Genomic DNA, 27,181 nt, shown 5'->3' on the forward strand with positions numbered 1-27,181 from the left:
TTTGGAAGGTTTTTTTTTTGGGGGGGAAGAGGATGCAAACTTTGGAGTTTATCAAAGTTCAGTTTTTTAGAAGTTTCATACCACAAATTAAAGCTCAAGCATGTGACCCAAACTCTGCCAGTCTTTGCAGAATCCATTTCTTTTGTTGAGGGTAGCAGGGGAAAGTCTGGGTGTTAGGGTGAATGGCGGAGTTTCTGGGATCCACTGTGTATACTTGATGAGTCTCAGTGATGCCCTGTGGCAGAGGCCATGAGGCTGGGCCGAGGGAATGTGCAGTGTGGTTTGGGCCTGGTTCCTGGCAGGGTCATCTCTCAGCTTGTCTCTTAGGTCTTCCAGATATTCTCTGAATTTTTTACTATCCCTTAATAAATTCCTTTTCTGCCTCAACCATCTAGAATAAGGACAGAGACTGAGATACACAGCAAATTCTGAAAGTACTCTATGCCACTGATATTTAGATTCATATTGTAAACACTCCTTCATTTTCAAATACTAATTTCATAAATATTGAATGCGATTACTTTTCACCTTATTCCCTGAGGAGGATAATATAAGGATTATGTTGTGTTACACCTATGCTTGGAAACCTTATTAAGTGTTTATGTAATGAATTTGGTTGAGATGAGTTATTTGTAATTTAGAAATTTTAAAGTGTGTTATTTGTGAATGTTAAGTATATTATTCAAATACCCTTAGAGACCAGATGCATTTTCTTTAATAAATTGTAAGCATTTAATTTTCTTGGAAGGTCCTTGAGTATTTAAAAAAAAGTAAATAAAAGTGGTTTGGAAATTATGCCCTTTAACTAGAAAACTTACTGATTTATTTGGGTAATATAAATGTTATTAGGGTGATGACCTTATGATTGCATCAACTAGACCCAATCTTTAGGAAGCACTCATAACATTTTATAAGGGATTATGACATTATGGATTCAAAGGGTGCTACTGGTAGTCATCTAATTTCTGGATGCTCTAAATGTGGTTCATAGCCTAGGAGCATCAACATCATTTGGCAGAAATGGAGAATTTCAGGTCACACCCCAGACCAATGGAATTAAAGTCTGTATTTTAATGAGACCCCCATGTTTTTCATACAGATACTAAAATTTGAGAAGCACTGATTTTTATCCTCATTTTATCAGACACAAAACCCAGCCCGTTGGAAAAACTAAAGGCAGGGGGGGAGAGGCATAACTTAATGGTCCTCTCCATCAGGAAGTTTCTACTCAATTGCAAGTCCTTGAACCCACTTCTTCACGCCACAGTGGCAAAGGAAGCAGCCAGTCATTTTCTTCTCAACACTCCCTCGTCTACCTGAACACATAAGTTACCCCTTACCAACTCCTCACAAACCCCCCACCTGAACATAAATTACCCCTTCCCAAAACTCTGTGAGAGTTTTCTCTTCACTCACCTACAAACAGAATCTCCTGGAAAGAATGAATCAATGAAGAAATTCTTCCATTCATTCCATAAATACTTGTTGAGTAGCTGCGAAGAGCTGGGGGATACAACAGTGAGCAAAACCAAGTTCTTGTCCTTATGGAGCTAGCATTTCAGTGGAGAAGACAAATAAGAAACAAGTGTATAAAATGCCAAGTGTGTAAGTGCTATAGGAAGAGGGACAAAGAGTGCCAGATGTGGGGCAGGGATGCCGTATACTGTGGGATGGGCAGAGCATGACAAGATGTGCCAGCCTCATCTTACACATTCCCTGCTCCTGGAATCAGCCATTTCTCCCAAGAAGACTTGATTTCCAAACTCAAGATGTTCATTGTTATTGGTTTGGTCATTGTTTTGAAGCCTAATATATCTCATTTCTTCCACAGTGAGAATTCTGGGTTTTCAAAGACACAAGGATGATAAATTTAGAGAACTCATAATTTCTTATGTGCTTTATCCTTCATTATGCATACAGTAGATTCAGGTTAACAATGCTACATGTCTATCAATAAATGATTGTTAAATAAATTATCTATCATATGTATGCAATGGCATACCCAAAAGTGCATATAGGAACACCAAAAAAAGGGTGAAGTAGCTTTTTATGTTCTAATATGAAAAGATCTTTAAGACACAGTAAGTGAAAAAGAGCAGGGTCAGGCCAATAAGTATACCATTTGGAAGAGGAGTAGGGGACAGAATATATATTTATATTGGCCTGTATGTGTCAATTAATTGAGCATCTTCAACACAAGAGATTTTTCTAAAATGTGTTATGCAAACTTTTCTCCTGCTTTTGGATTGCCCCCAGCAAGATCCTGACCCTCTGGCTTCGGGGAAAGTAGAGTTCCAATCATAGCGTTTCTATATCATTCTATTTTTTTTAGAGATGGGGAGGGGCAGGGGGAGAGGGAGCAAGAGAATCTTAGGCAGGCTCCATGCCCAGCATGGAGTCTGATGCTGGGCTTGATCTCACAACCCTGAGATCATGGTCTGAGCCGAAATCAAGAGTCGGACGCTTAACTGACTGAGCCACCCAGGCACCCCTATATTCATTCTATTTTAAACTATTAAATAAATGTTAACTTCCAGTACACAGCATGCCCAGATTTAAATTTGAGGTTATAAAAGGAAATGTCAGGGTGTTCTAGATCTTTTATTAACAAGCACTAATCCCATAAAAGTTTTGAGAATTGAACCATATCTCTAAATCTTACATTCACTTTATTTCCCAAAAGTGCTCAACATTCTATTCCCAAATTTGGGATAGACATCTAGGCAGTGCTTAATTCTGACTTCATTGACAGAATTTCTTGTAATGGAAGAGAGGGCAAAAGATGAACAAGGCTTAAATTTGTAGAGAGAGGAGGAAAAGGAAGTGAAATACCCCATAAGTTTATATTTTCATGAAAATCACATTTGTGAGGGTAAACAGGACAGAGACCTCTGTGGAATATTATGTTTGACTTATTTTGCATCTCTTTGCTCCTATTACTGAAATGAAGATTTACTAGTAATATGTTGGTATTATCACTATAAGAAAATCTGGGCCTAATCAAGTCAATTCATAAGGAAAAAAATGAACCACTTTCTGTATGATCTCAAAGAGAACAATTCCAACTGATAAAAATGGGTGCCTCTCCAGAAAGTTAGCATTTCATTTTTTGCCTCAAAATACCTGGCTTAGGAATATCTAATAGACATGTAGACACACCTCCTGGAAAGCAAACACTCAGAAAATCCTATATGTGAGAAGAAAGATTAGTAGCTAATTGAGGTTCTCTCCCACTACTAAAAGAAATTAGAAACAATCTTTATTGTAGATTAGGGCTTGACAGAATCATTCTAAAAACATATCTTGCCACATTGCATTAGGATATGCTGGAGAGAAACTTGAACCATTTGCTAGCACCTGCTAGAGAATAGCACTCCCAGACTAGTTAATACAACAAGCATCTGGGCAACCTTTTACTGTAGGCACTTCTTTGTTCCAGTTTCATGGACTCACCAAGAAGCCTTCGGTACACTTGAAGTCTCTTCTGATCTGTAAACCTGACCAAATAGACTATAACCTGAGGCTAAACTATAGACTTCACGTTCCACAATTTAAAAGCCACTTTTTAAAAACATGAATATGCAGGGGCGCCTGGGTGGCTCAGTCGTTAAGCGTCTGCCTTCAACTCAGCTCATGATCCCAGGGTCCTGGGATCGAGCCCCGCATGGGGCCCCCTGCTCAGCAGGAAGCCTGCTTCTCCCTCTCCCACTCCCCCTGCTTGTGTTCCCTCTCTCGCTGTGTCTCTCTCTGTCAAATAAATAAATAAAATCTTTAAAAAAAAACATGAATATGCATATTGATTTGGTTGGATTGAGGAGTCTCAACTCAGTGAGATATACACATGAAATAATCCCCTCTCTCCAATAACCACTCTTAACTGTTGAGTGGAATACTTTCTTTCTCACTGGTACTTGGCAACCATAAAAATACCTCAGTCTTAATCCATAAATTCTCTTGTTTCTTTGGTCCCTAAAAATATTATTTCAGTTATTACAGATTGGTCATGTCCATTTTTTATATTAAGACCTTATTTTTTGGAGCAGTTTAAGGTTCACAGAAAAATTGAGGAAAAGGCACAGAGATTTACCATATACCTTCTGCCTCTACACATGCATAACCTCCCCCATTATCAACATTCCCCACCAGAGTGGTACATTTGTTGTAACTGATGAACATGCATTGATACATCATAATCACCCAAAGTCCATAGCATATATTATGGTCCACTCTTGGTGGTGTACATTCTAATGGGTTTGAACCCATAGATATATATAGATACATAGATATATAATGACATGTATCTATTATTATGGTATCATACGAAGTATTTTCACTGCCCTAAAAATCCTCTGTGCTTGCCTATCATCCCTCCCCCCAATCCCTGACAACCACCGATCTTTTTTTTTTTTTTTTAATTAATCTCTGTGTCCAGCACGGGGCTTGAACTCACAACCCCGAGATCAAGAGTTGCATACTCTATCCATTGGGAAAGTCAGGCACTCCGGATATTTTTAACATAGTCTTCATGGTTTTGCCTTTTCCAGGATGTCATATAGTTGGAATAATATATCATATAGCCTTTTCAGATGGCTTATTTCACTTTTTTTGTGTGAGGACATTAGCTTTCAATTCCTTTGGGTAATTACCAAGGAGCATAACCGCTAGATCCCGTGATAAGAGTATGTTTAGTTTCACTTTTGAAGTGGCTGTCACAATCTTTCAAAGTGGCTACACCATTGTGCATTCCCACCAGCAGAGAATGAGAATTCCTGTTGCTGCACATCCTTGCTGGTATTTGGTGTTGTCAGTGTTCTGGAGGTTGTCCATTCTAATTTGCATTTCCCTGATGACATATGATGAGGAACATCTTTTCTGATGCCTATTTGCTATCTGTGTATCTTCTTTGGTGAGGTTTCTGTTAAAGTCTTTGGTACATTTTTAAATCAGGTTGTTTGTTTTCTTACTGTTCAGTTTTAAGAGTTCTTTGTATATTTTGGCTTGTTGTCCTTTATCAGATATGTCTTTTGCAGATATTTTCTCCCAGTCTGTGACTTGTCTTCTCATTCTCGACATTGTCCTTCACAGAACAGAAGTTTTTCATTTTAATGAATCCAGTTTATCAATTTTTTTTTCATTATTCTGCCTTTGGTGTATCCAAAAAGTCATCCCCATACCCAAGGTCGCCTCGGTTTTCTCCTGTGTCACCTTCTGTGAGGTTTATAGTTTTGCATTTTACATTCAGATCTGTTTTGAGTTACTTTTTGTGCAGGGTGTAAGGTCTGTATCCACATTCTTTTTTTTTTTTTTGCATGTGGATGTCCAGTTGTTCCAGCACCATTTGTTGAAAAGACTGTCTTTGTGCCGTTGTATTGCCTTGGCTCCTTTGTCAAAGATAGTTGACTATATTTATGTGGATCCATTTCTGAGCTAACTATTCTGTTCCACTGAGCTATTTGTCTATTGTTTTGCTAACACCACACTATCTTGATTACTGTAGCTTTATAGTAAGTCTTATAAAGTCAGACAGTGTCAGTCCTCCAACGTTGTTCCTCTTCTTCAATATTGTGTTGGCTATTCTGGGTCTTTTGCCTTCCCACATGAACTTTAATATCCATTTGTCAATATCTACAAAATAACTTACTGGATTCATTTTTTAAAACGGCTAGGTTTTGTCGACATTAGAGCCACATCAGTCTAAAGCTTTCTCTTTTAACTGAACATCATTTGAGGATTCCTACCAGTCTGTGGCTTCTGTTCCAAGTGGGCAAATCTCAAGTTTGACCCTGGATTCCCTTGTCTCTCCAGATTTGGGGGCAGCAGTTTGCCCTGGATCTCCGTTCTCTGACGGGCCCAACAAAAGTCACTTTCACCTTGTTTAGCTTTTTCTTGTCGTAGGGACAGGAGTAGCAACTTTCAATCTTTTTACATGTAGAAGCTGAAACTGGAAATCTATAACCCAATTTTGAACTAAGAACTTTAAGAAAGACTTGAAAAGAAAAAATATGGCCTACAGATGGAAGCCAAAGAGCTCTATAGATGATTTTTCCATTATTCAACAAGTGGAAAAACTTACATAGTTATTTCAGACTGGTGAAATCTGTTTATAAGTCTGACTTAGTTCTTTCTTTAATTTCGTCTAGTCAGCCAAAGAGTGTTGACACAGATGATAATTATTATAAGAATGAGATGTACATTTCTAAGGGGCCTTAGTTGTATTATTCCAAAATGCCAAAGAATGTAACTCTAAGACTATATCGTTTTCACTAAAAAGGTGAATATTATTTTCCCCAGCTCCTGGAGCTTTCCTCGCTTGAAATTGGAAAGGGGGAGTTTGAAATCCAGAATGTCATTGCTTTTATTCATTGACTCATATTGCCTCCCTCATTTTTAACCCACAGAAGTTTTGCTTCCCATCAAGATCAAGAGCTCAGTCAGACCAGGTACTTGATCAGCCCCTACTTTAGCCTAGCCTGTTGCTCTGCACACAACACACCTTCAGTAAATACTTGCATTAAATTGGACGTAGACTTATGTGACTTTTTACTGCACTGGGTTGCCAGTTTGCCATGAGCTTTGTGTCCCAATCTAGCTTGTTATTCTTATCTCTTGGCTTAAAATATTGTGCCTTGCAAAAGGCTTCTGTGAGCAAACATTTGAGTAAAATGAATTACCCCCTTTCAAAAGGGCCTGAATATGGTTTTTCACAAGACCTATTACCATGCCTTATACCTCATTATAATCTACTGGGGAGTTATTGTGCATTTTGTAATGGAGGCTAAATTCCTATTTTTCATCACCTGATTAGTATTTCTGAATTGGCTCTGGTGCCAAAAGGAATATTTTCCCTTACTGTTTCTCCTTTTCAGTAGTAATGTAAATATAATAAAAAGCAGTAGAATGCATCCCCTCTCCAGAAACAAACAAAAACCAATTACGGCCAATCCTGAGGGAAGTCTTCAGTGAAGAAAGCCAAGAAAAGCAGAGAGAAAGCTGAATACCTCTGCCTTTATCTGTTCTCTCTGCCTAGCTTTTTAGGATCATATTTTCACAGACCAATTTGGGTTCTTTCATGCCCAGGTGGAGAAGAAGAATTTTTATCCTCAACACATGATTGATGTGTTGAAATGTATGCAATTTAATCGGAGAGGGGTCCATTCCTTTTAGGGCTTATTTGTGATGTGTGTTTTCTGGCTATAGGACAAAACTTTGGGCAGCCCTAGGAAGCCAACCAAGGAGGCATTAATGAAGGCTCAGCCTGCTAGCTCCCTGTCCACCTTCTTTGCCTGCGGTCTGACAGGAAGAGGGCCTGGGAGGATGTGGAATCACGGAAGGGAGATTCCCTGCCCCCTCTCTGTGGCCACTGTCACCACCCTGCTCTGCATGTCCTGGGTCCCCCTGTCCTTAAACCGGTTCTTCCCTCCCTGCACTCAGCTGTGAATCACAAGGAGGCCAACTTCTGCAGAGAATGTTTCCCAGGCTCCTCCGGTTTTGCATTTAAGGCTGGTTTTCTTGCTTTGATCATCTCACTAATACCACCGTGCTAAATGAAATTCTTTTCCTTCTTTCTCTGGCTTCTGGCTGGAGGGAGATTGAAGGCAGGAGGGTTCTTGCCTCCCTCTTGGCACCGGGAGGGAGGGCAGCATTTCTAGCAGTGGCTCTCCCGCTAAGACGTGGGGCCCCCCCAGGGTTCCAGCTTCCACCAGGATGCCCGACTCAGGCTCTGGTCCCTCTGTCCCCCCGCCAGAGGGCTTCCTGCTTTGCTGACATCTGGTTTTGGCTTCTTAGTCCCCTGTTGGCCTTCACAGCTCCTCCACCATCCATAAAGCCAGTTCCCAGCATTGAATTCCCTCTGTGGGAGATCCTGAGTGGTTTCATTATCCTGCTTACCCTTTGACTGCTACCCAGGTCCTTGGTATATTTGTCTTAGCCCTGGTAGGACAGCTCCTTGATGCCAAATGTTTTATTGTCACAAACATGCTTTTTAAAAAGTTAATTCAGATCAAGCATGATGTGTTAATGCTAATATGTCATCTCAGTGGGTCACTGTGAATACTTATTGCCAAAAACTCATAAGGTCAAGTCTGATACCTGATCACTTAGAAGGGCTTAGATGCACTTTTCTCAATGGACTTGAATCAAGCAGAACATTAACTCTTCAAAGGGTGAGCAAAGATGTCTCTCGAAGAAAAGCGCAGGTGGGATGGGGTCATTGTACCTGTAGCATAGGCACGGGAGTGGGGTAGACCTGGATGCCACCCCCAGATCTTCCAGGTAGTAGCTGAGTGAGCCCAGTCCCTATGTGTCTCTGGCCTTCACGTTCTCGAGGAAAAATGAGATAGCACAGAGAGAGGTGCATGTGTGCACAACACGTGTCAAAAGCCTGACATAGGAAATGCTTGGTCTTGCCTTCAGGGCTGCTTTTCTTGTTTTGATTCTCACTAATATTACCGTGCTGCTTCTTTCCCTCTCCTATTTAACCTAATCATTTGTAAAATGAAATTCCTTTCCTCCTTTCTCTAAAGCACAGCTAAGGTGAAATTCTTAAAAGGAACTTCACTTGAAAGCCAAGGGAAACCAAACAGGAAGTAAGCAGATCCAAAAGCAATAAAGCCACGCTTATAATGGAGAGGTCCCTGAAAGGCACTGGCCAGTGATTTTGTTTCTCAGGAACCTGGACTGCCTGTGTCACAGATGCCCTCTGTCTCACCGCCTCTGCTAGGCATAGAATATGAATTCTCGCTTAACTGGGTATAGTGTCCCCTTTCAAAGACAAGTTTTTATTCCCCCAAAATAAAACTTTCCCTGCTTTCACCCTGCATGGGTTCCTTGGAGGTTTTATTTAAATAAAAGGACTGTCCCATTCTCAAAGCATCCATTCATTGTGTTATCCCTAAACCTACAATCTTTGAGCCAGAAAAGGTTCTGAGAACACTGCCTTTCAACAGATTAAACAGCCTCTGGTCCTGGAACCAGTACTAGGATTATCAGACTGAATGGCAACCTTGCGTACATTTTACCTCTTTAGAAGTTGCAAATCAAAGGAACAATTCTGGTTGAAGCCTGATGCTTCCCTTGCTTTCGTAATACTTTCTTTTGAGGGGTCCAAGGAATCAAAAAGGGAACTATACAAATTAACTAACCTAGGGACCACTTTTAGCATTTTGTTCAAATATAGCCACTTTTGTAGAAACAAATGAAAAGATTCAATCTTCAAATAATGTTTTATTGCACCTACCAAAGAATAAATATTCATCAGTAATCCTCAAGCATGGACATCTTCTTGACCTCTCTCCCAGCCAGCCTCTCAAATAGTACGGCATAGGAAAGTTAACTTTTTCCTAGGAAAGACAAGGTTACCTCAGAAGCTAATCCCACATCCATCTACTCTAGACCACATACGCCTGCACCTCTTTCTTCTAAGACAAGAAGAAGAAATGGGTTTCTATTATCTTCAAGAATAACCAGAAGCTTCTACAATTTACCTACATAACCAGGCATAGTCCTAGACATATAAACCAACCCGTGTAATGTAAAGAAGTGGGATACATGACTAATGGGAACTCACAACTCGGAAATAATCAGCATGTTTTAACCACACACATTTCCAGGGCCCTGGTGCACGCTGGTCTGGTGCTTTTGAACACTTTTTCCGGTGACTTGGGAACACACAACTCCGTCTTCTTTGAGGAAGTAGTACAAACACAGGGCACGGTCACTCTCCCAGCTAAAGGTCTGCCCTAAGGGAATGTGGGCTATTTCTGGGCAAAGTCAGTCTCTGTTTAAAGCTCCTATTGAATTGAACCAGATTGATATTCCTTGGTCTATGCTGGTTGTAAACAGTGTGCTGCTAAAATACTATAATATTGCTTGACACCTGTGCTTTAGTGATTTCAAGAGGAGAAAAAAAAAGTCTCCTTGATGCCCTGGAGGTGATGGAAATGTTTAAGTAAGTCAGTAAGATTTCAGTCATTCAGAGTAAATCAGCATCTCATCTATGTTCTTCTTAAAGCTTTGTATTTTGTCCCCTATTTTCTTAATTCTATTGTAATATCAAAGCAGCATCTCATCTTAAATTTGCTGTAGATAAAAAGGAAAGCATATATTTATACATGTGTATTTGTATTTAGGTGCATAAAGTATTTTAAATTAATACTGACTTTTATTTCCTCCATTGATTCTATTTTTTTAATTAGACCAGAGGGAAAATCTACCAATTCATTTTCAGTGTAATGGCTTGATGTTGCAAAAAGTAGGGTTTTTAGTATAAATAGTGTAATAATGTCTGTATTAGGGGTTTTTTGTTTGCTTTTTTACTGCTATAACAAATTACCACAAGCTTAGCGGCTTAAAACAACACAAATTAATAATTCTACAGTGCTGTAGGTTAGAAGTCTGAAATGGGTCTCACAGGGTTAAAAATAAAGGTGTTGGCAGCCAATTCCTTCTGGAGGTTCTAGGGGAAAATCCATATATTGCTTCACCTTTTCCATCTTCTAGAGGCTGCCTTCCTTCCTTAGCTCTCAGTCCCTTCCATCAGCAAAGCCATCAAAATCAGGCCAAGTCTGACTCACATTGCTGTCTCTCTGGTTATAACGCTTTTGCTTCCCTCTTCCATCTTTTAAGAACCCATATTATCACACTGGACCCACTGGGAAACACCAGGATAATCTTCCTATATTGAGCCTTAACTTAATCACATCTACAGAGTCCCTTTGTCATGTAATCTAATATAGTCACAGGTTCTGGAGATAAGGATATGGACATCTTGGGGGGGGGGATGCATTATTCTGCCTATCACAATCTCATAACTAAACGTGCCATCATCTCCTACCTTCTGGTATTGATGGTCCTACCACCATCTTTGACCACACCTATCTTTCTCCTCCGTCTGGAAATGCCATTGCCAGATATTACAGAGAACTAGCGGGAGAGGTTTGGGAGGACTAACGGACCTACCTATGTAGCTGTGTACCAAGGGATTTTCCTGGGATCCCAATTCAGCAGCTTCATCTGAAGAATGTGGATAATGGGGAGCTTCATGTAGATCCTAGAGCTGTTCTGACAGGCATGGAATCCTGAAAACTGTACGGCACTTTGCAAATGAAAGAGATGGTACACTAGCTGTCCCTGTGGGTTCTAGGAACTTGAGTACATAAAACCAGCAAGAAGGATCATTTAGACATTAAAACTTTTTTTTCCAAAAGTACAAATTGCAGAAAAAGAATCTTAGCTACATTACAGAGGATGAAATCACTCATTTCCATTCTAAATCAATACTTTATCCCTGTCCCCTGAGATAGGTCATTTTAATCTCCATACATGTTTATCTTGTTTCGCTTTTTCTTCTGCTCTGATGTTTGTTATGCTTTGCGTAGATATTGATTCCCTTCTCATTAAGCCTGCAAACATCTAATCATTCCTATCTGTTTGGTTTTTTTCATTTTTAATAATTTATATTTAAATGTTGGCAAATTGAAGGTCTAATTTTGCCCTTTGAATGCCTCTGCATTCAAATTATTCAGGCAGATTTTATCTCTTGTTTTTTTAATTCTATTTTGAGTTTTATAAAAATGGATATTTCTTATTATCCCCCCAACCCATAATTTTCTTTAGCGAACTTTTTGTTTAATTTTCTTTTGCCTTAACATTTTATTTTTCAGACACCTCTCATTGAACCTCACGTTCCTCTTCGTCCTGCTAACACCATTAGCAAGGTAATGGGATGTAGGTGGGTTGATGAGCCATCAGAGCTAGCTTCTTAAGTAACCACTGGAGGTGGTCAGTATGTCAGAGCATCACATCAGGAAACCTTGGATACATTTTCTAGACACAGTAAATATTCAGTGTGTTTCAGTTCTTAAATAAAACAGTGACATGTCAGACAAGTGAACAATGTAAATGTGTGAATGAGTTGTATTTGTTCAAGCCAGAGTCAGAAAGTGATTTAAATATTCATCTGGTTTGCTTTCCTTCTATAAATTCTCCTTCTTCCTCTTCCTCTCCTTTCACCTGATTAAAATCCAGGTCCCTTCAGAGAAGATCCTCAGGGCTGGAAAAATTTTACGAAATGCCATTCTTTCTCGAGCACCTCACATGATAAGAGATAGAAAATACCACCTAAAGACATACAGGTATGTGCAATAATCCTAAAGGCTCCAGCCCCCTCAGATTCATGTGTAGTGAAATTGGAACAAACTTGCGTTTTCTTGTTTTCCATCCATGGGCAGCTTGTTTTATAATCCTCCAGGTTCTGGAAGATCTAAGCTTGTCTTTGATCTCTGCTTAACTTTAATTATCCTTAATATTCCCAGCAGTTACTCCTAAACTAATTTGCTTGGACATTGGTTTAATTGTGATAAACAAAGAGAAGAAAAAAAAATTTTATTTCTGTTTGCTAGTGTTTTTTTAAGGAAATTATTAGATTTAGATGAGATTCAACTTACATTTACTGAGCATTTATTTGTGCTTGAAGCCCTCTGCCAGGCCATTTTCCATATGTTATCTTATTTTACCCTTACCACAACCCTGCTAGGTAGGTGTTAGGCCATTTTTCAGATGATAAAACTGAGGCTCAGAGAGATTAAATAGTTTTCCTTGTCCAAGTCACAAGTCTAGTGATTGGCAGAGCCAGGATTTAAACCAACCAAACTTGGTTGATTTCCAAGTGCAATGATCTTTTCATTCATTCCACAACTGTATTAAGTACTTACTGGGCACCAGATGCTATTGTGTTCTAAGCCCCAAGGATACAGGAGTAAACAAAATTATACAGTGTTCTTTACAGAGTTTACTTTCTACTGTAGGATTTCATTCTAGTATGCACGTAGTGAGATATACAACTCTATCACATCTATAATCATTTAGAATAAGGACTCGTAGCTGTCACTGGAGTTAAGATAGTATTTAGTTGAATCTGCTGGGATGACTGAACAGTGGTAGGTCAACTGAAGATCCATGTCTGATTTGGCTTTTGATTTTTTTTTCAATTCAACAAGGATTTAGGAACTGGAATGGCCTATGTATGGCACACAAGCCTTCACTCTCTCCTTGCACCCATGGATCACCTTCATAACCCTCTTTCAGCAATCACTCAACTCTCCCATTTAGCCTAGACATGACCTCAGAACCCATCAGACTTGGCATGAGTCAAAACCCATTTGATTCACATGAACCAAATTCATAGGCATAAGGAAAAGCTAGATTACAAATTTTAAAGTTATCCTGAAAGATATATATCTTTCTAGTGACTATCAACTCTGATAGAACCTATAAAATTTGACCTGATTCACCCTATAGCAAAGCTATACATGTGCCTCAAGTACATGTGCCTCAAGATCCAGTCTCTTTCCCAAGGACAGAGATGGGAAAACATGGCAAACTCTTCCTCTTTGGATCACTTTTTCTGTACTCCATGCAACCAAACACTCTTCTGCTTGTGCTTGTCGTGAATATGTTCACAAGACCCAAACTGACAGTATATTTGTTACATTAATTGGCCTCTCCTTGGATAGAATTTTGGAAATGAGATGGGATTTGAGAAACACTTTAGTCTTATCAACAAGACACCTTCCATTTCTTAAGACAGATTGTTCATCTAGCCCTTTTAATGTTGATGTTTACTAACTACGATTTTGGATGACTGCGTTTGGAACTCTCCAACCCTGGAAGTTCATTCTTTTGGGAGTCTGTGGTCTCTACACACTGCTATAATTTTAAAGGAAGGAAAGGTTAAAAAATAATCATGTGTCACGTGTTCCCAGAGAGAGTTAGAACACTTTAACTCATTAAGTGAATCTCAAAATCTCATATGGCTGAAGGACCTTTTTCTTTCTAAGTCTTCATTATTTTTTCCTCTGACTTAAAATGTGACTATGCTTTTCCAAATGTTGACTTGCATTAGGGAAATTCCATTAAAATATGTCATCTTTGTGACAAAATGGAAACCAGGAGTCAGAAACCATAAACCCTTTCTTGCTCCATAGTACTAACATTTTAAATCCCTGAAATATAGGTGTCATGTCTATTCCACACCCTATGACACAAATTAATGATCTGTTGGTAATAACCCATGCACTCAACTGGACGCCGAAGGGATGATTTCCTTTTTCTGCAACCCAGTTTGAGTTCCTTGCCCCACACCTTGTACTTCCCAGTTCCATCTCTCTCCTTCCTACTCCCCACCCACTTATGTCATTGCTGCAGAGCATTGAACTCTCCCCAGATGCAGTATCATCCCCAATGGTCACCATGCTAAGGTCTGCTGTCGATTCTAAAGTGGCTAAAGATCATTAATGCAGAGGAAACGCAGTGATTCCATCAGCCGCAAGTGACACAGCTATGTGTCTTTGTTCTGTATTCTGACGGCAGGATTCTCATACCCTGTACAAGGGCCCAGGTGCTCTGGGATCATCTCAGTTCCTTTTAGTAAAGATAATCATTGAATTAAAAGCCACATGGAATTAATTTTTTATTCTTTCATATGACTTTTCCCATTAAGAAATTCTCAAATTAAAGAGGCATGTTTTGACAGGTCATGTGTTCAGAACGAATAGTAACTAGGTGCCTCCTTTGCTCATTGAAGTTCTTTATGGGGGTATAGACTGTTTTCAGAGCAGCCCAGGAAACCTGATGGCCTTCTCAGTACATCTTCCTTGTGAAATATTCCAGGGTCGGACCTGAATCAGGGCATCCCAGGAGCTTGGACAGATCTCTAGAACATTAGAACTGGAAGTGGCCTTAGAGGCCATCTTTTCCTCCTTGTTTTTTTACAGATGAGAAAACTGAGAACCAGAGGGTTTCAACAATATGGCCACAGTCACATAGCTACTAACTAGCAGGCCCAGTGCTGTATCTCATGACCCCTCCCAGGCTAAGCCTCTTCCTAAAGTGCGCAGCACCAGGAAACTCCTCCAGTTTAAACTAGAGAGGAGCTCCCTGAGCTCGGCCCCAGAGATGGTACCATCCTTAGAAGGGGAGGGCAGGCCACGAGTGACAGACCCAGCTGCTCTGTGACTTCCTGTGTTGTCCCCTGGGATCCCGTCCTAAGGCTTCAAGATTCCATTTCCACCTTTGAACCATCATGCCACAAACACCTGCCCTTCTCTCTCACCCACCTCAGTGTTCCCCCATGTGTGTGTGTGTGTGTGTGTATAATTATGTTTCCTAACTAATACATGTAGTCTGCCCATCCCGACGAACTTATACAGAGGGGCAACTTGGGGGTGAATGTGTGACGATTACAGAAAGAGTGTGGAGCTCCTCAGATGACAGGCTCTGCAGCAGTGTTCATGCTCATTACATAGGACTTTTTTCAAAGAGATTTGCATCGCTAATTGCTTGTTTCTCCCAACACCCCTCTGAGGAAGATCAGTAGTATTACTTGAAAATATAAAGTGCTATATAATTTTGCACTTATACAGCGCCTTTCATGGAGCACCTCCAAGTGCCTCACAAACATTAACTCATTCCTCACAAGGCTCAGGTGAAGGAAGTCAGAATTTTGCTTTGCCTTCATTTTACACTGAGATTTTCTGGGACCGGCTCAGGGCAAAAGAGTTTCTGGCCCTGGGATTAGCTTGCTAAGATAATGCTCCCCATCTCGTGGCCCTTCAATCTCCCCCCCGAGCTGCAGTTTGTAATGCTTTTTCATTGCCTGGAAGGTTCCCTCATGAGCTGAGTGGTTCTGCTGGTTTGTACAAAAGTTTGAGAACTGGAGGCCACACCATGCCGTGCTTTGTTGGCCCTGAGACCTCATACGGTGGAAGAGTAGGCCCAGTGCTGTATCTCATGACCCCTCCCAGGCTAAGCCTCTTCCTAAAGTGCACAGCACCAGGAAACTCCTCCAGTTTAAACTAGAGAGGAGCTCCCTGAGCTCAACCCCAGAGATGGTGCCATCCTTAGAAGGGCACAAGCATTTCGGGAAGGTCTTTCAAAAGCCATCTCCCAGCCTTCATTTGCAAGGGGGTGACTTCCCACCCTTTGTGTCCCCGCTCTCCTTAGGCAATGCTGTGTGGGAACCGAGCTGGTGGACTGGATGCTGCAGCAGACTTCATGCGTTCACTCCCGAACTCAGGCTGTTGGCATGTGGCAGGTGCTTGTGGAGGACAGCGTTCTCAACCACGGTAAGACGAGCCACAGTCCCCGGAAAGCCCTCTGGAAATGCTAAATGCATTTCCCCGGTAAGTTGTTGCTATACTCCCACATGGGCAAGAAAGAATTAATGATCCCTTTAGAGGCCCGCAGAGCCAGCATCTTCATTTGCAATACAAATGCAGCGAGTGGAGGCTATCAGTTGCTATGTTCCCCCATTGTGCCTTCCTAACTTGGGAGAATGTATGAAGGGAAAATGAAGTGGCAACTCGAGTGCATCAGTTCCAATTATGTTTATTAGTTTGCATTCACGGTTCATTGATAGTGTGATTATACTCTGAGCATAGCAATCCTGATGTGGGGGCAGAATGAAGAGCAATGAAATGTGTGGCCAGGCTGATGGCATGAAAGAAAGTAATGAAATTAGAAGCTGCCTTTTAACTGTGGTGTGATCTGGGAGAGCCAGTTTGGATACACACAGGATGACCATATTGAAGATCAGGAATGTGCTCGACAGTTGAGGCCCCTGATTGCTGCACGGGCGATCATTGGGCAGGGTAGCTGGTCAGGACTGGAGTGGAACTGTGGTTGAACTGCTCGTGCCATTTGCTTTCAGGCCACTTTTCCAAACTGACAAACTACTAAAATCATTCATTTAATTTAACAGCACCTGAGAGTCTAATGATGGCTTCACCAGTGTTTCTCAGGCTTTAATGTGAATACGAATCACCTGGGACTCTTGTTAAAATGCAGATTCTGATTCAGCTTTGGGATGGCTCTTGAGGGTCTGTATCTCCAACACACTTCTAGATGATGCTGATGCTGATGCTGCTGTTTGGGATCATGTTTTGAGCAGCAGGAATCTACTATTTCTCTTCATCTTTTGGCAGTGTTGGTGCTCCATCTGAAAAGGAGCTTAAAAGCTTTCAGATATAGAAGTGAGAGATTCTGAGTCAAGTTTACTGACTGTCCTACCGTAATCTAAATCTTTTTCTTTAAAAGGAACAAGAGACCATGAGAGACAATGGGCTCTGAAAAACAAACTGGAGGTTCTAGAGGGGAGGGGGGTGGGAGGATGGGTTGGCCTGGTGATGGGTATTAAAGAGGGCACGTTCTGCATGGAGCACTGGGTGTTATACACAAACAATGAATCATGGAACACTACATCAAAAACTAATGATGTAATGTATGGTGATTAACATAACATAATAATTTAAAAAAAGGAAAAAAAACAGAAGGAGATGTCCTTAGATTAAAAAATAATAATAATAAAAAATAAAAAATTTTTAAAAAAAGGAACAAGAGAAAAAAACTTTTAAAATCAGACCTGTCCCTTCTAGGGTTATATGACCTAGAAGCTTGGTCTAGTCAGTTTTGTTCAAACAATTAATTTTACTCTAACTTTTTTTTTCATTGCAGCCGGACATGTTTACAAACAGTACATACAGAAAGAAAGACCTGAATCCTGATCCCTATAAAGTAGGGTTGTTTTAAGTCTGTACTCAAAAACCATTATAGAGCATGATCCGGCAGTTGGTTATTTTCCTGTTTGGGACACGTGCCCCACATGCTAGAAAATGTCACCAAGGCAATTTTTGCTGGTCAGAGTGCTCATCTCAGAAAAGCTGGCAGGCTGTCATAAGAAAGTTGTAGGGCAAGCTGGAGCCGGGCGGGTCCGAGAGAGCTGCGAGGTGCCTGGCCGCAGTGCGGAAGTCACGTCTTCCAGCTGCACGGCCCTGGGCGAGGTGGAGTGAGGGCGGTGAGGAGTCTCACCACTTTGCTGTCACTTGGCTCTCTTGCCCGACCCCGTCCATTTGCTTCTGGTAAACGCGGCTGTGAGACCGAGGGACACCAGCTGACGCTCGTCTTCATGTTTCACGTAGTGGACCAGGAGCACCATTTCCAAGACAAATATTTATTTTATCGATTTCTGGATGACGAGCACGAGGATGCCCCTTTGCCTACTGAGGAGGAGAAGAAGGAGTGCGATGAGGAGCTGCAGGACACCATGCTGCTGCTGTCGCAGATGGGCCCGGACGCCCACATGAGGATGATCCTCCGCAAGCCGTGAGTGAGAGCGCGGCGGCGCCCCCTGCGGGGCCCGGGGGCCACGGGGGTGCGCAAGCACGCTCGCGGGGGGCACAGGCAACCAGGCTGATTTCAAAAGTCCCGGCCTTCACCAAGGGCCAAAGGAGAGGCTCTGTAGGGGTGACACAGCAGTGTTTGTCTCCCCTCTGTTTTATTTTTGAACCAGATAATTCCATTTCCCATTTGCATGAGTGAAAACTGTACAGATTTTTAGCGGTGGGTTCAGGATGTCAACCTATTAAATGAGTACGCCTATTAAATGACCTTTGGGCAATGACAAACAGAAACTGCTCGGTTTCTGTGCCAGACTGCGACAGCCCCTTTCTTTCTAATGCAAGAGGGCGGAGGTCATCAGAACCATAGACGTCATCCCAATGCTTGCGTTCATTCATTCATTCAACACATCCTTTCCCGCGGTTCTGAACCTGCTGCTCTTCAGCTTTGAGACGCGTTCCTAGGAGAATACCACTGCTCCATTAGCGCTTCCAGGCCTCCTTTCTGCTTGTGCGATGCTCTCCCCCTTCCGTCTCAGCCGAAACCTCCTCACCTTCAGTAACAGCCCATCAGTTATGCTGGAGGGTTCTGAAGTGTTTAATCAGATGGATTCAGAAAGAATGTACTGAGCCCCTGTTTCACTCAGGGAGCTCTCCTGGTTGCTCTGGGCCATACAGAGTAGCATATACCACGGCCCCAAGGGATGACTTGGCACTTAGTTCTGAGGCCACCACACACAGGCTTATGTTTTTCTTCTGGGAATAAAATGGCCCTCCACCCTGCGACCAGGGCCAGCAGCCGTGGATGTCAACTCTGAGTCATGGGCCTGGCCAACCGCCATTTATTAGCGGGTCCTGACAAGAGTATTAAACTTTACATGTCTTGTGTGTCCACTGGGCACTTTCCAAAAGTGCTATGTCCCTCAGACCAACTTCCCCAACATCTGCCCCTCAGACCAACCTACGGGACTTCTCAGTGCTCCTGTTTCCTTCCTTCAACGTATTTCATTTTTTTGTCATGTTATGTCCCCTTTGTCAAAACTTTCTTTTGGGTCTTAATGTCCACCACCATGTGTATCAAAGGCCTGCCCTGATTCCAGTTAGCACCATCATTTTCAGCTCTAGAACATTCATTCTCGTTCGGCCGCTTTAGCCTCAAAACCCTTTATTCAAACAAAAATTTTACAGAAAAATCCAAACTATCAAACAGAAAAGCCAGCACTTCACTGACCTAATTATGGGTAGCATCTGAGAACCTTACCCAGCCAATATATGCTCTATCTGCCCTGAAGGATCACAGGGGTGGGTGGCTGAGGGGACACGAGAGAATCATCAGGGCATGGAGAACTCAGATGAACCCCATTCTAAACCGTGCTTTCTTTCACGTCAGCCTGCTTTCCCCTCTCCCTTCTCCATACACCTTTGTCCCATTGTCTGGATCCATCCCATTTTTGCTGCCACTTTCATTCAAGCCAACACCATACAGTGGTTCTGGATCAGAAGTGGGACAGCCTCCTAAGGGGCATTTGGAAATGTGGGAGGATGTTTTGGCTGCGTCAGTGCATGAGGGGCCACACTTCTGCCATTCACTGGGCAGTGGCTTGGACCAAGGGATGCTAAACACACCCAACAATACCTAGGACCCTACACAATAATGAGCTGTCCTGAAACTAATGCTCCTGTTGAGAAACATTGCTGTAAGCTGTGAGTTTCTGAAAGGCAAGGACACGTCTCATTTTACTTCATTCATTCATTCATTTAACCAATATTTGATAAACACCTATTTTGTTCTAGATACTATGTTGAGTTGCTAAGGTTGAAGCATCGAACAAGAAGGTTGCTCCTCCTTCCTGGAGCTTTCTGTCTAGTCCAAGAGACAGACCTTAAACAGTTATGCAAGGAATCATTTTATCATGGCTGTAGTACATGCTAGTACAAAGGAAAATGTAGTGTATATTAATGGAGTATAATATGGAAAGGGGGATTTAATCTGGCATAGAAGTTAGAGAAAGCCATATTCCTAGCTCCATGCATTCCACCCAATAGACCATCAGTAAACCTTTGCTGAGTGAATTAATGGTCAAATGAATATATAGTCCCAGCTAATGTGCCCTCAGCTCTTAGTTGCTTCAAGAGAAGCAGAAATGCCATTTGATTTACAAAAATTTTTGAGCATGGGCCAAAGAGGTTCTTTAAAAAAAGTAATAAAATGGTTCCTGCCTTTGGAAATTTTATAATCCAGTAGGGGAGGCACTCCCAAATTAGATTCTGATGCAACAAACATTTATTGAGTGCCTGCTGTGGGCCAGAAACATTCATGCTAATTGCTTGATTCACCCTCACAAGAGCCTGAGAGCTGGTTTCATGAGTGACCCTTAGAAATAGGAGCCTATGCTTATGCTTTTTTTCTTCCATACAGCACTGAATTGCATGATCCTTGGCAGCCCAAAGATTCTTCAGAGAAAACTACATTCCAGAGGTTGGATTTTTCCAGTCAATCACTGGAAAGTACAGGTTTCACCAGTATTCCAAGACACATCATTTGGGTGTCCTTGGGACTTCCCCATCTTTCCAGGTTTTATGAAACTACAAAATTGGAATCGAGCTGGTAGTTCTTCTGACTCAGTATTCTTTTTCTTTCTGTTGGAATGACAGCCCCGAAGAAATAGGAAAGTGACGAAGAAAGAATCTAATTTGGGGGGACAGACTTTCAAATTCTACACATACACATACACACTTTTTGGGGGGTGGGGGGAGTCCGATAATAACTGTTGGAGCTTCGACTTTATTTTATTTAAGTGGAAAGAAAATACACTTAGTTGATCAAGAATTGCCAGTATCACTGCTATCCTTAAAGAGACCAACTGAGCACTTTGCTCCTGGAAACTTGAGGGCATGTTTAAAGGTACTGGAAATGTTGACTTTTTACTGCCCAGACAGCCAAATCATTAGGAAATGTGGAGGCATGATGTATTGGCTCCATATCGACCGGGGCAGGACCCCCCAATTTTTTTAATTCAGCACAGCTGCATTTTATAATAGTCACCACTGCCAGAGAGGCTGCAGAACTCTGATAATTACTGGGAAAGAAATAACACAATATTCTTTGATGAGAAGATTACTTTGAGAATTTGATTGTATAATGAAGATGTTGCTTTGAAAGGTACTTCCCATTGTTCTGAATCTGAGACTCGCTACCAAAAAAAAAAAAAAAAGTGTCACTTGTTTTGACAGGCTACTTAGAAAAATTCTCTGTTTATTACATTAACTGCAGCATTTTAACTGTCAAACTATGAAAGAATGTTCTGTAGTTTAAAAAACAGAACAGAGCTTCAGGGGAAATTTTTTGGCATACTCTTGTTGCTATTGGTATTGAAAAAAAAAAACATACATTCTGAATGTGAAATTAGCTTTTTATGTGGTGGCAGGCAGAGTGACTCACAATGCCCATCCTGGTTTCACAGGTGCAGACCTGGATGGCACTGGGGGGCAAGTACCATAGAACAATGACAGTTTGACGGTGCTGCTGTCGCAGCTCGCAGGCAGGGCCATCAAACCTCAAATGAGCTCTTGGAGCTAATTGTTTTGATTCTGCTTTGTTTATAAGTCTAAAAACAAGAGGTTACCCTACAGCAAGTAGATACAGTGGAGCCCCTTGCCAATAGAAATGTTCCTTCTGCTTACCTTTGAGCAGAGACTTTGGATAGGGGGCCAAGGGGAAAAAGATGTAGAGTGACCAGGTAAGCAGGATCTTATAAGCTCGGGGGCCCGCTGGATAAAGAGGCTTCAAGAACACAAAGGGCTCTGATCGTACGTACATGGCTCTCAACCTCTTCTTCCAAGTAAAGTGAGAGATGATGTCCCACTGTTTAGCATGGTCTGTCCGAAACCAGCCTAAAGATGGGAGGGAAATGAAGTGGATGCCATTTGCCAAATCTAGTTCTAGGTAGGTTTGCAATTCTGAAATTCCCCAAAAGCCTGGAAGCTTAACTAGTTGAGAAAGGGATAAGTTAGTTGGCCTAAGCAGAAGAGGGGGAGAATATATAGATACATAAAACAAAGAAATAGTATATAAATATGTAAAATATGTGTAACAAAGATATGATATATGAATATATATATACGTGTATATATATACACACAATATTCTATACACACACACATATATATACACACACAATACACATACACACAGAATTCTTGGCAGATTCTGGAAGTTTCCAAATGAGCGAGTAACTCAGAAAGTTGAGTTCATTTATTTCATGTGATAAATTAATATTTTCTAACATATGCTATAGGGCATAAGTTTAAAAGGAAACAATTTAGATGATTAAGTGATAGGAGAAAACACGCAGTGAGAGTGGGTTGTTAATTGGGTCAGTTGGCTGCATTAAGGCAGCCCCCACCTGCTGTTCCACACACTTGCTCTAGAGGGCATTTGAGAGGCTGTCTATTTTCTCCATATTAGTAGAGCCTCTTTTAATAGGGTCTTTATCTGTCCAAACTGTTTTTGAGGGTGTGAAATTTGAAATCCTGATAATTACAGGGAAATTTGCTTCCTCAGGGGAGCCCAGATTAGCAAGCCTAAAATCAGTGATGCCTAGGGTTTTGATTTCTGTTGGGATATGCCAAGAAATGTTCAAAGTTATGAAATTCATCCTCAAATGCAAATCAGATGAAAAGAGAAACATGACTTAAAGATCCTAATCTTTATGAAATAAGAAATCCATTGTGAATCTTTTCTTTCACTGCATGACAAACTTTGCCTTTGTTTTTTTCTGGAAAGATTGCTGTGCCCTAAGTGAAAGCTTGTAGAATTTACCAGAAGAAATGATTGCATTAAGTGGGCCATTTCTTGGGTTTGGATTTGTTGCCTCTCCCCTATGAAGGCAATTTACTACTTAACCCTCATGTTTACGTGCCCAAGCAGCCAACCACTGGATTACTGCCATTGAGGTTCAGATTTGGGAGAGGGGAAGATGGATGTACTGCCCATTTACAGTGTAGGGTTCATTATAAGATTACCTCAAGATTTTAATGACTTTTTATTGTTAAAGTCAATGTGTTCATTGTAGAAAATTTGGAAACTACTGAAAAGAGTTAAAGAAAAATAAATAACACCTGCAATCACATCTCCCAGAGATAATTATCAGCATTTTGGTGCATGTTCCTCTGGTTATTTTTCAATTCCCAACTTTTTGCCCTTAATAGTGTATTGTGGTATTCTCCCTTAACCTTAAATATTCTTCAAGGATAGGATTTTTAATAGGTGCATAGTAGTCAACCCTCTGAGTGTCCCTAATACATTTAGTCAGTCCTTGTTGGATGTTAGGTTCATTCTCAAGCCCTTTCTTAACAGCAGCAAAAAAATAATATTTTAGTGCTCTTTTTCCCGGAACAAAGAAAGAACTCCTAGCTTGACAGGAGTGCAGGGGTGGGACTGGGGCCAGAAAGATGTCAGGAAAGTTCCAGCAGGGAACAATAAGCTATTTCACACTAAATGAATGCCCAGACCAAGCATGCTAGTAAATGTGACTGGAGAGTTAGGCCCAGGTCAGATTGAGGGGGTTCTCCTGTGCACTCTCTGTGTGCTGGATATTATTTTATAGCCATTTGGGGCACCATTGAAGAACCTTATGGGAGGTGTGGATGGTCAACTTTGCAGTAGGTAGATTTCTCTGCTATCTATGGAGAATGCTGAGACTAAGGACACAATGCCAAATATTGAGTTCTTTGAGGTTAAAAATTAATTCTATTTTGAGATTTTTTAAAAAATTTTTATTATTATGTTAATCACCACACATTACATCATTAGTTTTTGATGTAGTGTTCCACGATTCATTGTTTGTGTATAACACCCAGTGCTCCATGCAGAACGTGCCCTCTTTAATACCCATCACCAGGCTAACCCATCCTCCCACCTCCTCCCCTCTAGAACCCTCAGTTTGTTTTTCAGAGTCCATCGTCTCTCATGGTTCATCTCCCCCTCCGATTTCCCCCCTTCATTCTTCCCCTCCTGCTATCTTCTTCTTTTTTTTTTTTTTAACATATATTGTATTATTTGTTTCAGAGGTAGAGATCTGTGATTCAACAGTCTTGCACAATTCACAGTGCTCACCATAGCACATACCCTCCCCAATGTCTATCACCCAGCCACCCCATCCCTCCCACCCCCCACCACTCCAGCAACCCTCAGTTTGTTTCCTGAGATTAAGAATTCCTCATATCAGTGAGGTCATATGATACATGTCTTGCTCTGAGAATTTAATGACAGCATTTGAGATACATGCATTTGACCCAAGAGACTGCTAAATAAAGTGAAGGTAAGACTGAGCTCCAGAGCCCTGGATTCTAGTCTTACCAAATCACTAAAAAGTACCCAACATCTCCAGATTACAAATCTCTTAAATTATAAAGCGAGTTTAATAATACCTGCTTACCCTCTCCCAACTTCACAAACAGATTGTAAACAGAAAAGGAAATGCAATTGTATTTAATCACAGCCAACATTTATTGAGCACACATATGCTAGGGACTATGCTCAACAATGATCTAATTCAATTTTTCCAGTAGAACTGTGAGGTAGTTATTAGTATCATCCCCGTTTTATGGATTAGGAAACAGGCATAGGTTAAATCACCTGCCTGTGTTAGACTCAGGATTTGGTACAGGTCTGTCCAGCTCCAGAATCTGTTTTCTTTACTGTGGTCTACCACCTTTCTTGGGCCAAAAAGGATTCAAAATGGCCTCCTGGGTTTATTCTTAGAGTATCAATGAGGAAAGATGTCATGGGTACTTGATTTAAAAATAATTATTACAGACTAATCTTATCTTACTCAATTATTACCTTATAGACCTGAATGGAATACAGGTGTTATCATCTACTTAGAAAAATATTCACATCAACTCACTAGCCAGGATACAAACAAAACTTAATCATTAATAGATGAATCACACTATATAGTTTATATAGTGACCTTCTATACCTCCCATCCTTGAACCTCAGAACAACTCTATGAAACGAGCAGGACTTATGTTATTATCCACCATTTACATGTGAAGAACTTGAGCTTAGTAGATGTCAAGTTCCTTCCTCAACATCACACAGAAGTATATGTGGCTGAACTAGGTACCGAGTCCACATGTCTGCTTACTCCAAATCCAGTTTCATTCCTTTTTTTTTCCACAAAGAATATTCTTTCCTCTATTAGGTTGCTTCAACTTTGTCCTCTCTAGTGTGTTTACTGAATGAGGAGTGAAATCCAAAGAGATATGGATAATCCCTCTGTCTCTGATTAATTAAGAATTAATTTTTGCAAGGAAAAAGCAATAATCCATCTATACAGCACCTCCTCAAAAAAGTTTGCATTTTCTATCATTATATATATATATACAATCATACACAAAGGCAAGCCAGTAGCTATCCTATCTGATGCCATCCAGAGTTGTTTTTCTCAACTTGCTGCTTAGGTGTTTTAAAGGAAAATATTTCTACTTGCACCTTTTCAAAGGTTTAACTTTAAACTTCTAGCATGTCCCTGTAGTAAACACTTTTGCTGGAAGAATGTTGGGCATATTCAGTTTCTTTTGGGGGGGGGCATATTCAGTTTCTTAACATGAAAAACCTTAAATTACATTGTCCTAAAAACACTTAGCACTCAGGGGCTTTAATTATGGAAACTTACCCCATATCCTGATGGGGATGAATTCATTTCTCAGAAATATTCATAAAGCATCTGCCGTTGACTGCAGTGGTAGACTGTATTCATTTCTAACCTCACAAAGAAGGAAAGAATCCCCATGTACCCAGGCATTGCTATCAGAACTAAAAAATGCCTACTTTCATCTGAAGTAAACTTAAAATGTTCTTTTCTGGGTTAAAGATAAAGTGAAGGGGCGGTGGTGTGGCAGGAAAGTGAGCAGACGGAGCAGGGCAGGGCACTTCAAATGTCCAGTCACCAGGTTCCTGGAATGGCTCTAACACTGAATATCTATCTCTTAAGCAAGGGTCCTGGGAGGTGAAGAAAAGAAGCACGTTACGTTGGTTTTTTAGACAAGAGGGTGGGTAGTGACACCAAACTTCCTTTAAGGGAAGTGGAAGAGGTGAGATCTCAAGATCTTAAGAGTGTTGGAACATGATCCAAGTTTGAGAAATGACTTATGAGCTGGACAGTCAGGTGGAATGAAGTGGAGTGTTGCAAGAAAAATAAAGTGTTCCCACCCCACCCCTCAGAAAAAAAAAATAATAAAGCATTTCCTTTATTTTGAAGCATGACCATGGCTTACTAGATATTTATAACATTGACTTTTCTGGGTATTTTCCCCACGCACCAGGGACGAGGTCTACTAGACAACAGGTCTAGAAGAACTGGGTTATTTACTTTCTCTCCGGCATATTTTACCACTGGCCACACCAAAATGCAGCTTGGTGCCTGGACAAATCCCTCATTTTATCCATGTTCCAATAACTGAGGAGCTCTGTCTCCGACCTTGATAAATTCCTTGATAAAACTGTATTTACCAGCAGCTTCCAATATCACCTGAGCCCTCCCATCCTTTAATGTATAAACTGCTTCTCCATCCATCCCCGTTTATTATCTTGTCTGTAACTAGACATTGCTGCCAGAATGCATCCCCTGCAGAAACTAGGCCTTTCCACAGCAGGATCCGACAAATCCACATCAATGTGGCACCACGCAGATTTGTAAAGAAGCAGGGATGCCTAATATCTCTCCCTGTGACATCTGGAGAAGGACAAGTAAAGACCAGGTACATTCACCGGCTGCCACTCAGAGCAGCTAGAGAGTCAATTCACTTCCCCAGCCTCATAGGTTACTCTGTGAAGGTGCATGGGAGTTCCCTCCTCCTGCTTGGGGCACAGTGTTCCCTTGACTCTTGAAAGCCAAATTGCCTTCAGTCCTTGGGACCCTTTCATTACTGTTTGAACAGGCTGGGGTCTGATTTGCAGGATCTATTCTCCATTTTTTCCCTGTCACCCCCGTAAAGACCAA

At 41.1% G+C, this 27,181-nt stretch overlaps 1 protein-coding gene across 13 annotated transcripts in view; it reads left to right on the forward strand.

Moving 5' to 3' along the window:
- The window catches only part of RAPGEF4 (Rap guanine nucleotide exchange factor 4), a 283,628-nt gene that overhangs the window by 187,059 nt on the left and 69,388 nt on the right, over positions 1–27,181 (forward strand). For 7 of the 13 annotated variants that reach the window (XM_036084825.2, XM_036084828.2, XM_036084834.2 and 4 more), the window contains 3 exons: positions 12,025–12,131; positions 16,000–16,121; positions 17,973–18,156. In XM_036084825.2, coding sequence (XP_035940718.1) covers positions 12,025–12,131; positions 16,000–16,121; positions 17,973–18,156 — 413 coding nt within the window. Of the gene's footprint in view, positions 1–11,660; positions 11,715–12,024; positions 12,132–15,999; positions 16,122–17,972; positions 18,157–27,181 lie in introns of all 13 variants that reach the window. The other 6 variants (XM_036084822.2, XM_036084824.2, XM_078071000.1 and 3 more) reach the window with 1 other exon arrangement.

The sequence above is a fragment of the Halichoerus grypus genome, chromosome 4, assembly GCF_964656455.1.
Source record: "Halichoerus grypus chromosome 4, mHalGry1.hap1.1, whole genome shotgun sequence".
In the NCBI taxonomy this organism is placed as follows: Eukaryota; Metazoa; Chordata; class Mammalia; order Carnivora; family Phocidae; genus Halichoerus; species Halichoerus grypus.